General features: G+C 36.8%; 1 protein-coding gene across 2 annotated transcripts in view; it reads left to right on the top strand.

Moving 5' to 3' along the window:
• Window positions 1-16,914, top strand: part of Cfap95 (cilia and flagella associated protein 95) — a 90,045-nt gene that overhangs the window by 65,605 nt on the left and 7,526 nt on the right. For both annotated transcript variants that reach the window (XM_003472278.4, XM_023566056.2), the window contains one exon: window positions 586-643. In XM_003472278.4, the coding sequence (XP_003472326.1) occupies window positions 586-643 (58 nt within the window). The remainder of the gene's footprint in view (window positions 1-585; window positions 644-16,914) is intronic.

The following is a 16,914-nucleotide window of genomic DNA, read 5'->3' as shown; positions in this document are numbered from 1 at the left end:
TTGACATGCAGTTACAACCCCACCTCCAGGCTTGGGGCATTAGTTTTTGAGGTTTCCCATGGTAGTGAGTGTCTTTTTGATTTTTAAAGCCTAGGGTTTCCCTTTAGAGCTTGGCTAGGCTCCTACACTTGGATAGGATTTAATGCAATATTTCTGTGGGTTTAATGGGGTGACAGCTGAGGACACGCCACCATCTCGGCCTGCCTAATTGTCTTATATTATCTCTTCAGCTGCAGCCCAGCTGAGAACATAATGTAAGGAGTCAAGAAGGCTTAGAGCTGAGGGAGGGTGGTGGAGAGCACTGGTGGAGGGCAGAGCACCTGAGCTCAGGGGCTTGGTGCTTGGGGTCCACAGATATCATCAGCGCAGAGCAGTAATAGGAAGTGTGGGGTGCATATGATGAAGGAGGTGCCCTCATGGTGGTGGTAAATCTATAAACAAGACTGGGACAGCTGTGGCATTTAAACATTTCACTAGGACCCGTCCTTCCGGAAATGTTATTTCCTTTAAAGTACATACCACTAAAAATTTAAAATATCTTCTTTTTAGTGTCATTTTTTTCTCAAATATTGCCATCTCTTTTAGGTCTGATTTGACAACATACTCGGAAGATTATGTTCCACACTATGATTATCAGCCATGTGTGAGTATAGGAATCATGTTCGAATATTTATGTACTTAAAATGACTTGTTAGATCCAGTTTCAATAGTCCATCTTGGGACGAAAGGAGAAACTGCTAAGATTTATGATGTTTTATAGCTGTCTAGACATATTAGCTGTTGATGAAAATCAGTAGAATACTTTTATGGTTATGATTTAATTTTGGAAATTTACAGATTTTGGAAAATTCTGTAGTGTCCAAAAACCATCAGTGACTTTCTTCCTCATCTTGCTTATTACCCTTTACGTAAAACCTAATTTGTCTGGGATAAGAAACCACCTGTTGGTTCATTTGTGTAATGTGGATACATATAGGTGTGTGGCCTAATTTACTTATAGGGAATGTATATGTTGATTTTTTAAAAAGTAAAGTTTATTTTATTTATTAATACTATTATTACTATTATTATTATCTCTTTGAGACAGCATTTCACTATGCAGTTCAGGCTGGCCTTGCGTCATCTTGTAGCCCAGGCTGGCCTTGAACCCATAGCAATCTTACTGTCTCAGCTTCCTGAGTACTAGGATTACACGTGTGTGCCACCATGCCCGACCTAAGGGTACAATTTATAATAACAATATATTTGTACTTAAGAGTTGTGCAGGAGAAAGTGTATGTTGTTTAGAACATGTGAAGCCATCGGTTTGATACCTAACCCTACCAAAACATCCAAGGAGGACAACACAAGAATCATGCAACAGAATCTACTTCCTACTAGCTTTGTTTAGAAGTATTACTAGTGGAATAGACATGCGATAGAAACAAGAAATTTAACTATTCATAAAGAAAAAAGTAAAAAAAAATCATCTTCTGATATGTGACTATTTACCATGGGGAACCAAGCTATTAAACTGAGAAGTAATTAGAAAGAATAAAATAGTAGCTTTCCTTCATGCCAGCACTAATCAGTTACCAAATTGTAAGAGAAAGAATCCACACAAATCATTGTTGTGACACTAACTTAAAATATTTTTATGAGGAAAATTTTACTAAAGTCCAATAAAACAACAACAAAAAAATGCAATCGTTTATCTCCCAAGTTGATAACTTTCCTGTGGACGTAGGTAACTTCCTCAGTGAGAAGTGACTTCTAAATCTACCGATAGGATCAGTAGAGTGTGGGAGCAGTGACTCTGCAGATGTGAGCCTGACCTTACTTAAGAGGACTGCTTCCCCTGTTGAATCCTGAGCAACCATGTGGAAAAATCCAGGCTGCTCTGGGAAAAAATCCAGGCTGAGGTGCTTGACACATGAGCAAGGCAGCCATCTTGGACTTCCAGCTCGGTTAAGCCTAGCCTGTAACCACAATTGCCATCCAAACACACAAGAGATTCAAGCTACTAAGTCTGTTTATTCAAAAAAAGAAAAGAGCTAGAAAGGAATTGAGGCAGAAAGCTTGCATAGAAGGGAATAGTTACCACTTTATGAAAATGGCAAACTAATTATAAATTAAAGTTATAAGTGTAAAATAATTATAATTAAAATGCTTAAGGTTATGTTTTTCATCAGAATTTAAGATTCTGAGAATTATTTGAAAGAGTACATAGATTAGACTAAAAATTTTAGAAAGATGCAAATAAAAGATTTATGACATCACCTTTCTTATGTTATATGCTAACATTCAAGCCATGAAAGAAACATGAAACAGCTTACAGATTGGTATGCTTAATACACACAAAATTCATGCTCACCTGCAGGAAGAATATTAAATACCCTAGATAAGTGAACAAAGAACTCACACAGGCAATTTACAAGGTAGGAAATGTAATTGACTAATAAATATAAATGAAAGACCAATTCACAAACAATAAAAGATGGGAGTTAAAATAATAAGATTATTTTCCTGTTAACACTGGAAATAGTTTTAGAAATTTATAATGTTCACTGGGATGAGATGGAGACAAGTGCTTTTATCTGTTGCTGAGCCAATTACAAATTGTTTTAATCTTGCTGGAAAGGAACTTGGTGGTATGTATTAAGCTGCTATTTCATGTAATTTTTTTTCTAGGAAATTTTTCCTGTGAAAAATAATTCAAACTAGAGATAAAAATCTGTGTCCAAATATGCTAATTACTGAATTATTTATAATGGCAAAACTTGAGAAGTACTAGATGTTTAGTATTAGGAATAATGTTAATTAAATACACGATAACCATATTATAAGACACCATGCAGCCTTTAAAATATCCAGGTAGTTGTGTCATAATCTTTTTTTGGTACTGGGGATCAAATTCATGACCTCCTGCTTGCCAAGCAAGTGCTATACCGTTGAGCTATATCCCCGGCCCAAATAATTCATTTTTAAACTTCTCCCACTGATTTTTTTAAAAAATTTTTTGTTCTTTGAGACAGGGTCTCACTAAGCAGTTCATATTGGTCTTGAGCTCACTTTGACTGAGCCCGGGCTAATCTCAAATTTGCACAATCCTCCTGCCTCAGCACCCACCCTTCCCCGCTCCAGTGCTGAGATTACAGGCAAGCACAAGCACACTCAGCTAATGAATCTTAACTGAAGGTTAAAAGAACTTTAAGACACAGAGTTATGTATATATTTTATTTAAACTGCATGAAAACATAGAAAATTTTTAAATTGGAAAAACTATAAAAATGCTAGTTAAATTAGCCATTGCATGTTGAGATTCTAGGTTTTTTATTTAATCTGTTTGAAACAGGATCTCAATACACAGTTTGCGCTAGCCTTGAGCTCTCTTTGTAGCCCAGGCTGGTCTTGAACTTGCAGCAATACTTCTGCCTCAGCGTCCCAAGTGCTGGGATTACAGGTATGTGCCCACCACACCTGGCAATTCTAGGTAGTTTTCTTCATTTATACTTTTTATAGTTTTTCAATACAATAATCATTATTATTTATTATTTAAAAGTGCATTTTATATTTACATAGGATTTGACAATCTTTGACCAAAAGAAAATGTGATATACCTAATTAAAAACACAAAATTTAAAGGACTAAATATGATAAACATACAGAATGTAATGATAAACATACAGAATGTAAAAATATTAAGATACTATATATATATATGTATCAGTAAGATGAATGTAATTATTATGACTTATAAATATGTACAAATAAAATGTACATATAGCTAACATGTTGCACTGTATGTTTAAAAAATGGTTAAGATGGTAAAATTTATGTTTTCCACAAAAAAATACCAAAAAATAATGTGATATATTCCCAGGTCACATAAGTCTTTAGCTATTGTGTTATATATTCATGATTTTAGTATTTTCCAAATTGTTTCTGATACTTCTGTCAGTGCTGGTTTCCATTTTGACTGCAAAGCATGGCACAATACTTGTTTGAATTTATTACAGGGTTTTGTTCATTCACTTCTACCTTTCATGTCAAAGTAATTTTGAGACACATTTTTAGCACTGCTTCTAACCTGCATTTAATGAATGCTTGTGTTAAATTGTTGCAGTGTACAAAATTATTTTAAGTGATAACATTGGATGGTTAAAAACCAGCAGAAGAATGATTGAATTCTGCCAGTGAATTTACCATGAATGTAAACAAATGTACAAGTCAAAAATACTGCCAAAACAAGGAGAATATTTGTTGACTTGTAGCCTTTATTATGCAGCTTTAGAATAAGTTACTTTCACTATTCATAACAGCCTTTGCTATTATGCAGTTCTTTTTTATTTTTTTTATTTAAAGAAAGACAAAACAAGATAGAAAATGGGCAGAAATATTATATACTTTCAAAGAAAAAAAATAGTAATAAATCACTAGCTGATGTATACATATTGTCCTCCTATAAATAGTTGGTCAAGGTACACAAGTGGAACATATAAATGGGATTTCAACCAGGGAGACTGCAAACAGTTCTGTTCAATTATCCAACAAAAACTAAGTATTATAGCTATCAATCCTATTCACTTGGACATGTACGTGTTTATCCATATCTTCATTTATGTGCATATTAGATTAAAATCCTTCTGAACAAAGATTAATAATATTGCTGGATTTCACATCATAACACTCTGGAATCAGGATTGGGTACTGCAGTGCCACTTTATTTCAAAGTTTTTGTTCATTTCATCATGTGTCATCAGATCAGTTCTCATAAACTGTTTACAGATTTTATGTAAGCTTGAGTCTTAACATGTATTTCTATCCTTTCTATGTTAAAGGGAAAAACATAACAAAGCAAGGCAGAACTAAACTTCTTCCTATAGACATATAAAACTAAAAAGACATATAAGTCTGCTGTATAAGGAGTTCTATCCTTGTCACTGTGATGTTTTTTATTATCATCAACAGAATTGGCTATATCATCAGATAAAGTATAATTGAGCATATCAGTACATAACAGAATTAACAAAAGTGCAACTTTATAGATAGTATAGAGCTACAAAAACAGGTAGTAATCAAATCAGAATGGATATTGTAGTGAATCATTCTCATTTTCAGTATAGTTGTCTGTACTCTTCAACTTGTTGCCATCAACCTTACAGGTTTTGAATAAAATCTGTCAATAATAAGCAGCAATCAAACAAGTCAGATTTAACTAAGATAAGTCATGATATAACAGTATAAGTCATACATGGATCCTGATTGAGTTAATAGGGAATTAAAGATGTCCCCTATGCTATGGGCAGCCGTCCGTGCCCCTCAGATCCATTGCTTGTATACAAACTAGGACAGAACAAGTTCCAATCAAGCAGAGTGGTGTGAGTAATAGGGGTTTTAATTCCTGATACACTATTAGCTATAAATTAAAGCCTGTCTGTTCAACCTATCCATATATACTGGTCTAGTTACCCCTATTACTCTCTGGTTCCCTATCACATCGAGTTCCATTTTCTCATGTTTGATTTTGGTCCATATAACCTTCTCCAGGCTAATTATATTTCCTATAAAGAGCCTCTCTGTGGACCCTATCTCTTGATCCACTCTGCCTGCTATTCTCTTATTTTTTTCCCTGAAGTTAGGGTATCTAGCCAATCTATATTAGAGATTATGTCCAACCTTCTATGCCTCATTTCTGTTGAGCTCCTTTTCTGTCATTGGTTGTCAGTTTGTCTTCTTCATTTCCCTTTCTGCCCCATTCATTGTGGTCTCTCTGTTACTGTTTTTGGAATCTTGTTATTTTTCTCTTTTAGAATGTCCTGCAGTATTCTCTGTAGAGTTGAATTGGTGGTTGCAAATTCCCCTAGTTCCTCTTTATCCTGGAAGCACCTTGTTTCTCCATTAATTTCTAGGACAGTTGTGTAGGATATATCAATCTTGGCTGGAGGTTATTATCTTTCAAAGCTTGAATTATTTTGCCCCATGCTCTTCGTGATTTGATGGTTTGTGCCGAGAAGTCTGCTGTAATTCTGATGGGCGTTCCCTTGTAAGTGATCTGTTTCTTGTCTCTGACGGCTTTTAATATTCTGTTCTTATATTAGATTTCTGGAATTTTGATTATTATATGCCTGGGTGTAGTTTTGTATGGGTTGTAGGTGGCTGGGGTCCTGTATGCCTCATACATCTGAGTATCTTTACCTTTTACTAAATTAGGAAAATTCTCCTGGATTATTTCTGTGAAAAGCCTTTGTAGTTCATTGTTGGTGTCCCTACTTCTTCCTTTACAATCTTAATTCTAAAGTTATAGATCCTCTTATCATCTTTTAGCCTTTGTATTATTGTTGTTTCCTTGTTATTTTTAAGAAGTTTTTCAATTCATGTTACCACATTACAAATCTGTCCTCCAGTTCAGATAATCTATCCTTAGTTTCTTTCAAGCTGTTATGCCAGCTTTCAATAGAGTTTTTAGTTTCCTGGTAATCTCTTTGAACCTGCTTCATGTAATCTATGTTTTCTCTATTTTCTCCATCAAACAATTCTTCCCTTTTTTTCTGTTCTTCCATCCCACCATCTGTTTTTTCTTGGGCAGTGTTTAGCATTTCTCTAACCATTCTACTTATATCTTGCTTTACTTCATTAAATACTTCACTTTTGAACTTGTCAATGAGGCTTTGGAGATATCACTTTATGTATATTGGTGCCATGTCTGATATTGCATGTTTTCTGTCCTCATTCTCCTTTGCATTTACCTTTCCTGGATCAATGTTCTCGAGATTGGGGACCAAGGACCTTTCTTGTTGCCTTCTCTTCTCATATTTTTTGTTCCTTCCATACAGGTGTATATAGGAGGCTCAGTTTCTTTCTTTGTGGGTTATAGTTTGTTTGAATCGCGCTGGCTAGGTGTTCCCACCCACTGCAGTGTACTGGGGAGACACAGATTGGGCAACCTATGCTGAGCCTGCCTCTCCAGGTCAACCTACTGAAGGCTTCACTGCTAGGGTGCACCGCCAGGTACAGGGACCTGGTTTGGGCTAGCCTACTGAGTCTTAATCCGTGGTGTCACACAGGTCAAGTGCTCCCCACCAATTCCGCTTGAGAGGGGAATATGCGACTGAAGTCACTGCAGCGTCCTGTTCTGGCTAGTCTGCCCGGTCCCAAAATGTCCTCTTTTGGAGCCTCCTAGTCTATGGAAGGGTCCCTGTTCCTCTCACTGCAGGTTGATGAAGGGCTCCCTGCCAGTCCTGCTCTCAACTCTGTTTGCTGATTCCTGCTCTCAGAGCTTTCTCATCTCTATCCCTGCTGGTTGATTCAGATGCAGCAGCGGCAGCAGGGAATTCAGATCATGGTTTCCAGAGGCACGGGTTTCAGCTTCGGTGCTGAGATTTTATCTGTTCCAGTCATAGCACCGGGATTGCATTTCCAGTTGGTTTCTCTCAGCTTAGTTTGTTCCTGGGTCAGCAGGGTATATCTCCCCCTGTTTAGGACTCCCCACACCGCACCATACATGGATTCTAAGCTGGCTATCTCAGAGAGCCTCCGTAGCTGCAGTTATCTATCTGCCATGTTCTCCGAAGAATCTATTATGCAGCTATTAAAGAAATGTGTAAGCATTGGATTCATATTATTTGAAATGTTCATGAACTGAGACTTCATTCATTTTTGTATTGATGTCTGTCATATTTACCTACTGCATATTTGTATAAAATGGACAGAATTAGAGGAATACAGGTTATCACTGTGTATCTCTAAATGCAGACAAGGGAAGGCAGGAAGTAATTTCCAAGGAAAGGAAATGCAGAACTTCTGAACCCACTTCTTAAGCTGAATGCTTATTACAGCTCATTTCCACTTCAGTTAAAGACACCTTCTGTCAAACTCTTCTCCATTTCCAGTGAACCAAATGCATAACAAATTTCAAAGAAGTACATTAGAGGATTTATCTAAGACTGGCTGTTGGCTGTGTGAGCCTTTAGGATAAGAGGCAAGAACGCTGAGGATAATGAGGGCGAGTTGACTGAACACACCTAGAGTGTGTGAGGAAAGGAATCAGTTTAGTTAGGGACAAGCAAACTCAAGAAGTTAAAGGGTGAACAGAATGAAAATTTTAATAAAAAAGGACAAATGTGGAAGCAAGGGAAGGTGTGAGAGCTAAGAGAAGAGGCCAGCATCAAAGCGTGTAGTGGGATTTATTATTTCAAGGGTAGAACAATTCTGGGCAATGCTAGATGTTAGGGTGTGGAATGGGATGAGTATAGAGCAGGTCAGATCCATTGACCTGACAGTGAAAGAATGGTAAAACACCACGCTGGTTAGATACCAAGTGTGGATATCAGACACTAATCTACAAGAGGGCAGGACTGAGGGTCAGACGACCAAATCTTCAGTAAACTTTAGGAGCACCTCAAGTTAGATGGCTTCCGCAGCCATGCACCTCCCACTTGGTTGGTATTAAGTGGAAAGTACCATTTTGTTTTCATGAATAAAGATACCTTTTCCATGGGCTGTCCAGGCGTATCAGTGGTTTTAAGATTAAAAACTTGCAGAGCCTCCTTCACTCAGAGGTAGGAAAGCTCAGGGGAGTTTTAAAAGAGGATTATGCTTTATAGTTAGTGCACTTTCCAAACAGACACAATATAAATGTGACCTCAGAATAATCATATATAAGCCTTGCAGTATAAAGTATGGTTTTTAAAATCTTTTACCTGGAAAATTAAGGCTGAAATCTAACTAGGTAATATTCCAGGCTCCATACTTTGTCTCATTATTTTTGTTTCATTTCTATTTATATTTGTATTGTATCTGAACATAACCACTGTTTTCTTTTTTCCTGTTAGTTTGTTCATTATCTATTAATAAAAAATATTTTCCACTTGATGAGTATGCTTATCTTTCTGTGCGTTGAAATAAAATATGTGATAATTTTAGGATCTGCAAAAGAAATAGCTGCATGGGATGAAATTGGAGAAGAGGGAAGGGGCCATGTGCTTTTTACTGGCTGTCTTATAATCCATATCAGGTTTCATAATGCTGCTACAGAGAACAGTCCTCTGTTAAGTTCAAGAAAAAACAGATGGTGGAATGGAAGAACAGAAAAAAAGGGAACCTAAATATTCTGCCTGAAAATCCCTAATGTAGATTATACATATGCATGCTGAACTTGGATGTATGCATGTAAGGATAGCGCTGTACATTGACAGAGAAACAATTTTGGCTTTGAATCTTGTCCTTCTAGTACTAGAGAATCACATTTCCTAGGTCTAAGTTTCAACCTTGAGACTTGCTAATGGTGTTTATGTATTTTTTACTGGCTTCAATGAACTTCCCTAGTTGATTGGAATACAATAGGATTTTCATTACAGTTGTAAATGGTCAGGAGGAAGAAAGGGAGGAAAAGGGAAGGGAAAGAGAGGAGGACAGGAAGAAAAAAAGGAGAGAGAGAAAGAATACGGAAGAAATAAAGGGAGAGAACACAATGAAATAACATTTATTGTCTACCATGTCCTGGGCACTGTCCAAGGTACCTTATATGTGTTAGCTATTTAACCCTCACAATTATCCTGAGAAACTACACTTTTTAGAATGATTTTGGGGAACGCATATCCAGAGAGGTTAAATATCAATAACGACACAGCAGGTAACTGTCCATCATGATCCTCTGAATCCAGATATCATACCTTCAGCTACTTTCTACAAATGTCAGTATCACTGAGGGCCTTGGTCTCCTTACCTGAAGTTTAGTAGGTTAGACAGCATAATAATTAATTTTATGTGTTAACCTTGCTAGGTTATGATGTCTAGTTATTTTGGTCAGATAGTGGTCTAGATGTCACCATGAAGGTGTTTTGTAAATGTTACTAACATTCACAATCACCTAACTTTCAGTAATAATGTGGCTGAACTTCTAATCAGTTGATAGATTGATGAACAGAAAACAGGTTTTCTGCAATTGGGTCTCAAAACTGTAGCATAGAAATCCTGCCTATTTTCAGCCTGCCAGCATGCCCTGCAATCATTTAACCATGTCAACCAATTCCTTAAAATCTCTCTCTCCCATCTCTTTTCCCTCCTGTCTTTCTTTTTCTGCTTTCCATTGGTTATACTTCTCTGAAGCACCCTGATGATAACAAAACAGTGTTCTCTACTATAAAGCTTTCTAATTATTCTATTTGATTTGACTCTGTCATTGATCTTGTTCTATTGAAAAACATTTATTTTATGACCATGTAATTTTTTTGATTAAAGACCTTGGCAGACATTTAATTCAAGTCTCCTTGAAAATTAGGAAATAAATATTTTAGTTTCCTGTTCACCTCATGTTTCACCAACAGTGCAGAAATTGTGTAGTCTCAATTTGCAGGAAAATTAGATTGTTAGATATTTTTAGGATACATCCTTTCCACAGAAAGACAGTTTCTTCTGAAACTTTAACTTGGCTTAGATTGCCTTCTTAAGTAAATACAATTCACCTTTTGTTTCTGGACTAGGTCAGAAAGCTCATTTCTATGTCAGAGAATTTGTGATTGTGGGACTTTTATTTTCTTCTTTTTGGATATGTTTAATTTCTACAATGAACATATTTGACTTTTGTAAAGAGAAAAAGTAGTTTTAAGAGTTGAGAATCCTAGGCCTCAGATTTATACAAAGCCTTTAGGTCATACTATTGTAAATATAAATCAGTAGTTGAGGCAAATTTGCTCACAAAATATAGACAAAAGAATAAGAAAAATGTTGGTTTTTATATGATTGCAATAATAAAATTGTCTTAGTTACTTTTCTCCTTGCTGGAACAAAATACTCAACACCCAAAGTCAAAGAGGGAAAGGTTTATTTAACTCAGTTTGTAGAGATTTCAGTCCATATCAGCTGGTTCCAAGACAAGGTGACATGGCAGAGGGGCACCATTCATGGCAGTGGAAGATACCAAAATCAAGAAGAGCAAAAGAAGGGAGCAAACCTCTTTTTTGCCCCTTATATTGTATGCAAGCTACCCACCCTAGAGCAGGGTATAGCATCCACACCCCCAAACTTAGCACTAGATGATGAACCAGTCACAAACTCCAGATTCAGCTATCTGCTAAAAACCCACCCCCCATGACCACTTGAGGCTTTGGGGGACATCCAGACACAAACCATAACAAAGACTGATGAACATCCACGCATTAGAAATAAAAAAGTGTCAGTAGGCTGTTCCTATTTTTTGTTCCTGGCTGTCACTAAAATATAGCCATCGATCTTTAAAAATCAACCTGTTTTGTGACATACTTGTGTAGATTTCCATATTTTCAGTGTCATAAAACCTCAATATGTTGACCAGATTAATTTATAATATAGATATTTATATTTGTACCACTGCCTAAACTTTTTTTTTTTTTACATTTTCCAAGACTGTTTCCTGTGGTTGAATGCTTCTATCTGTTACAAATGCTTTTCCTTGATAGAATATTATAAAAAATGTATTAAATGTTTCTTAAATATATAACAAAATGCACCCTACTAGCGACATTATTTATACATCTGCCAATTATTCTTATGCTTGCAGTGTAAATAAAATCACTGGCAGTTTTGTGAGGAAAGTGAGTGAATAGATTTGTCACCCAGTGGTCCTCAGGATAGATAAGGCAGACTTGGTTGTAGTGGAATTTTTCTTTTCTTACTGCACCACTCTGTGTGTGCACTTAGAAGACAACTTTATTAGGGGAAGGCAGGTCCTCATTCAAGTGCAAGTAAGTGCACTTTGTACATGGTGTATACTGAAAATAATGAAAGAAAATATCACAGCAACTTACATTTGTATCTGCTTTCACTTCATCCAATGTGACATTCACATCAATAAGCTTGCTACTTCCAATTCCTTTTAAACAAAAAATAAGTGACATACACAAAATGAGGACACTTAGAGGCATGCTAGAGAAGGAGGTTCTTCCTTGTACCAATGCCAGGTGGCTAATGGCTATCTTTAATGGTGGGCACACGGTTAGTTTACAGTGACTGATTTGGCCAGGAAACACCTCATTATGCATTTTTAAATGAATGAGCTAGATGAAGGAATTGAGACTGTGCTTATAAATTAGCATATCATATTAAATTAGACAGCGTTACTGGTGTTCCAGAAGGCAAACTGAAAGCTGAAAATGGCCTTGAAAAATAAAGCTATCAAAAATGAAAAGATCCTAATGAAAGATGGTAAACTCAGATAGAAATACATAAAAGCAAGGAAAAACCTACCAGAAGACTGGGAAAATATTGGATGAGGACTGGATATATACAACTGACTGAGAAATAGCAGTATACTTTTATTTTAAAAAGCCAGAAAGATGCAGGAAATCAGGGTGCTTTCTTAGAATAGAAATGTAATACTTGTGCCATTTGTGGATTGCGGTGGGGAGAGACAAGGCCTCACCAAGAAGCAAGCCCTCCCTGTGAACCAGTGCCATGCATGGGCCACCACTGGAGTGGGGAAAGCCAGACCTAAGCCTCTTGTGGTGCATGTGCTGGCAAACAAGAAATACCAATCTCCCTCTCTGCCACCAGCAACCAGCCAATCTGGAGAAACATAGGCTGTGATGTGGGCTATTGAAGTAAAATGCGGTTTGATGCTTGGGGTGCTTTGATGTTTCACTGACCTTGCAGATGTAGGGCCAGTGGTTTGGTCATCTATTTAGAGGGTGACAGTACACAGTACGGCATGTAGGGGGCGATCTCCTTCCGAGAGTGGTAGCCATTGTTAATTCCCTATTGTCTTGTTTTGAAGTCCTGTATCATTTTCATTGTCTTGTTGGGTTGGGGTTTGTTCTGTTTTGTTTTGTTTGATTTTGTTTGATCTGATGGCATGAGCAGCTATTTCAAAGAGCAAGATATGTTACAGCAGCCATTTGGATTTATTATTTTCTGGTTTTGAAGTCCTTTATGGCATTCATTGTCTTGTTTTTGTTGGTTCTGTTTTGTTTGGTTTGCACTATGTCTGAGAGTATCTGCAGCTATTTAAAACACATTATGGTAACTATTATTGATTTTGTATTTTTTTTAACTTGAGAAAAAGAAAAAACAGAAAAAGGGTACAAGTAATACAAAATTTAAAAAATAAACAGTAAGAAATCACTAGTTAATAGATTACATATTCTCATCTTAGAAATAGTTGTTCAAGTTACAAAATTGAAACATATAAAGTGGACTTTCAAACAGTGAGAGTGCAAACAGTTTTGTTCAATGATCAAAAAAACCTCAGTAATATGGTTATCTATCTTATACTCTTAAACATATATGCAGTTATAACCTTTAGAGCACTTTCTTTTCTTTTATTTTGTACAATGACAATTACACATTTTGGATTTTATTACTCCCACAGTTCTTATTACTTTTTTTGAAGAGAGTAAAGCCAAATGCAACACATCAGAACAGAGTCAGTCAAATCAAAAGGATGGACATAATAGATAATGTAAAAACAAAATACAAGGTGATCAACAATGGTTACCATACTGCCTCTTGCTATTTTAACAAGAATTGCCAGTTACAATAAAGTTGAACTAAACAGTAAAGAATAAAACCAAAGCATTGGAGACATTACAGGACTTTAAAAGAAGATAATAGTCAACTGTAATGGGCATCATAATGAATCTTATTGTCTTCACAGTTTTGCCTATACTTTTGAATTTGGTACTATCAAGCAAAGCAGAATAGGGGAAAATCAGTCAAAACAAGATGGTGAGGGCAATACAGGATTTCAAATCAAGTTAATAGGAAATCAAAGTAGGTTACTATAATGTATCCTGCTATTTTTTTATTTATTTTTCCCTTAATAAGATAAAAAGAAAAAAGTAAATAATTTAAAAAAAAAGGGGATTGAGATAAAAGAGGGCATAACAATAGAACAGTGCAGGCCAAAGCATAACCATTTAAGCAGAATAGTGTTTCACCACAAGATATCCTGACATAGAAATAGTTACCGTAGTGTCTCTTACCTTGAAATCTTTGAGTATAACTTCGTATACTGTAGCACCAAACATATCAAGACACTATAAAACCATTCAAGAGAGTGACATTATTACAGGGTATTTAGAACCAATTAACATAAAATGAACAATGGTTTCTGTATAATCTCCTTGTCTATAAAAGTTTTTACTTATATTATCATATATAATAAAATCCAATAAGATACAACCTTTTAAGACTGATGGAGGCAGAAGAATACAAGTTTGATGGGACTTCAAAACAAGATGATACTAAATCAGCACTAGCTATTATGATGTCTTGTTTGCTCCAAAATAGTTGTTCCTACCATCTGATCTTCTCTGCCTCATTTCTGTTGAGCTCTGTTCTGTCGTTTGTTGTCAGTTTGTCTTCTTCATTTTGCTTTCTGCTCTATTCATTGTGGCCTCTCTGCCACTATTTCTGGAATCTTGGTATTTTCCTTTTTTAGAATATCCTGCAGTATTCCTTGTAAAGTTGAATTGATGGTTGCAAATTCCCCTAGTTCCTCTTTATCCTAGAAGCACCTTGTTTTTCCATCAACTTCTAGGGACAGTTGTGCAGGATATATCAATCTTGGCTGGAGGTTATTATCTTTCAAAGCTTGAACTATTTCCCCCCACGTTCTTCATGATTTGATGTTTGTGCCGAGAAGTCTGTGTAATTCTGATGGGTGTTCCCTTGTAAGTGATCTGTTTCTTGTCTCTGACGGCTTTTAATATTCTGTTCTTATATTGGATTTCTGGAATTTTGATTATTATATGCCTGGGTGTATCTCTGTTTGGGTTGTAGGTGGCAGGGGTCCTATATGCCTCATACATTTAAGAATCTTTACCATTTGCTAAATTAAGGAAATTCTCTTGGATTATTTCTGTGAATAGCTTTTGTAGTCCATTTGTTTGTGTCCCTACTTTTTTTATGTTCTTAATTCTTAAGTTATAGATCCTCTTATCATCTTCTAGCCTTTGTATTGTTGCTGTTTGGTTTTTTTTTTGTTATTTTTAAGAAGTTTTTCATTTCATGCTCCCATATTACAAATCTGCCCTCCAGTTCAGATAATCTATCCTTAGTTTCTTTCAAGCTGTTATGCCAGTTTTTGATAGAGTTTTTAGTTTCCTGGTAATCTCTTTGAACCTGCTTCATGTATTCTTTGTTTTCTCTATTTTCTCCATCAAACAATTCTTCCCTTTTTTTCTGTTATTCCATTCCACCATCCATTTTTTCTTGGGCAGTGTTTAGCATTTCTCTAACTATTCTACTTATATCTTGCTTCAGGTTGTTAATAACTTCATTCCTGAACTTGTCTATGAGGCTCTGGAGATAGCATTTTATGTCTGTTGGTGCCACGTCTGATATTGCATATTTCTCAGGATTGGGGGCCGAGGACCCTTTCTTCTTGCTCCCTCTTCCCATATTTTTTGTTCCTTCTATACAAGCGAATATAGGAGACCCAGTTTCTTTCTTTGTCAGTTACAGTTTGTTTGAATTGTGCCGGCTAGGTGTTCCTGCCCACTGCAGTGTACTAGGGAGACAGAGACCTGGGCAGCCTATGCTGGGCCCACCCCTCCAGGTCAGCCTACCCACCGGCTTCACTGCTAGGGTGCACTTCCAGGTGCTGGAATCTGGTTTGGGCTACCATACTGGGTCTTAGTCAGCGGTGTCACGCAGGCCAGGCACTGCCCACCAATCTTGCTTGAGAGGGGAATATGTGACTGAAGTCACTGCATCAACCTATTCCGGCTAGTCTGCCCGGTCCCAATATGTCCTTGCTGAAGCCTCCTACTCTAATGGGAGGGTCCCCGATCCGCTCACTCACCACAGGTTGATGCATGGCTCCCAGCCAGTCCCACTCTCAACTCCATTCACTGCTTCTCACTCTCAGAGCTTTTGCGCGTCTCTCCTTGCTGTGCCGATTGGGATGCAGCAGCGGCTGCAGGAAATTCAAATCGCAGCTTCCAGTGGTGCGGGGTCCAGCTTCTGTGCTGAGACCTTATCTGTTCCTATTATATCACCGGGATTGCATTTCCAGTTGGTTTCTCTTAGTTTAGTTCATTCCTGTGTCAGCAAAATATATCTCCCCTTGCTTAGATTTCTTGCCTGGCACCATTCCTGGATTTTAAGTGCGGTTTCTCAGAGAGCCTCCGAAGCTGCTGCTATCTATCCACCATGTTCTCCGGAAGTCTGATTTTGTATTGTTTTGAAGTCCTGTGTCATTTACACTGGTTTGTTTTGATTGGTTTTATTCTGTTTTATTTTCCTTGGTCTTACCCTCTTTAAAATAAAAAAAATAAAGAAAAAAAAAGTAGTACTTATAGGGCAATGAGGCACTTAGAGGTGGTGTAGGCATCTCAGAGTCCATTACCTAGAGAGTTGCTGATACATTTTACTGACGTAAGTGATAAAACCATGTTCTATTTGCTCTTCATAATGGGGATGGTTGACTGGGAAATCGCCTCACTTGCAGGGCCGTCTGTAACATTCTGTCTTATCATGAACTGGTAAAGGAGGGGAAAAAGTAAGGTTTCCAAACAAGCTTTTTTAAGCCTTGCTTTCCCCTGAGCTGATTCTTTTGCTGTGACTTCAGTGGTTGCTATTTCTTTTTCTTTTATTAACTTTAAAGAGAAAAAAGAAGAAAACAGAAAAATCAAGAAACAGACAAACCTTAAAAACAACAACAAAAACAAAACAACAACCACAACTACAAAAAATGATAGCCATATAGGTTTTGAGAACAAGATGATAGAAATTTAACAATGGTTGCTATACTGCACATATATTGTTATCTTCAAAAATAGTCGCTCAGGTTATCAGATACAGGAATAAAACAAAACAGTAAAATGGAACAAAACATTGGATTTCAAGAACAAGACAGAAGGAAATCCTCCACAGTTGCCACAATGCGCACTGCCATCCTCCAAGTAGGTGCCCAGACCACCAGGTCCAGGCTGCAGAGTCAACCAAACAGTACAA

The sequence above is a fragment of the Cavia porcellus genome, unplaced genomic scaffold (assembly GCF_034190915.1).
Source record: "Cavia porcellus strain 051 isolate PalLab524CR breed Dunkin Hartley unplaced genomic scaffold, mCavPor4.1 scaffold_1, whole genome shotgun sequence".
Taxonomy (NCBI): Eukaryota; Metazoa; Chordata; class Mammalia; order Rodentia; family Caviidae; genus Cavia; species Cavia porcellus.
Note: the sequence above shows the minus strand (reverse complement) of the source record. Positions and strands in the feature narration are given on the sequence as shown.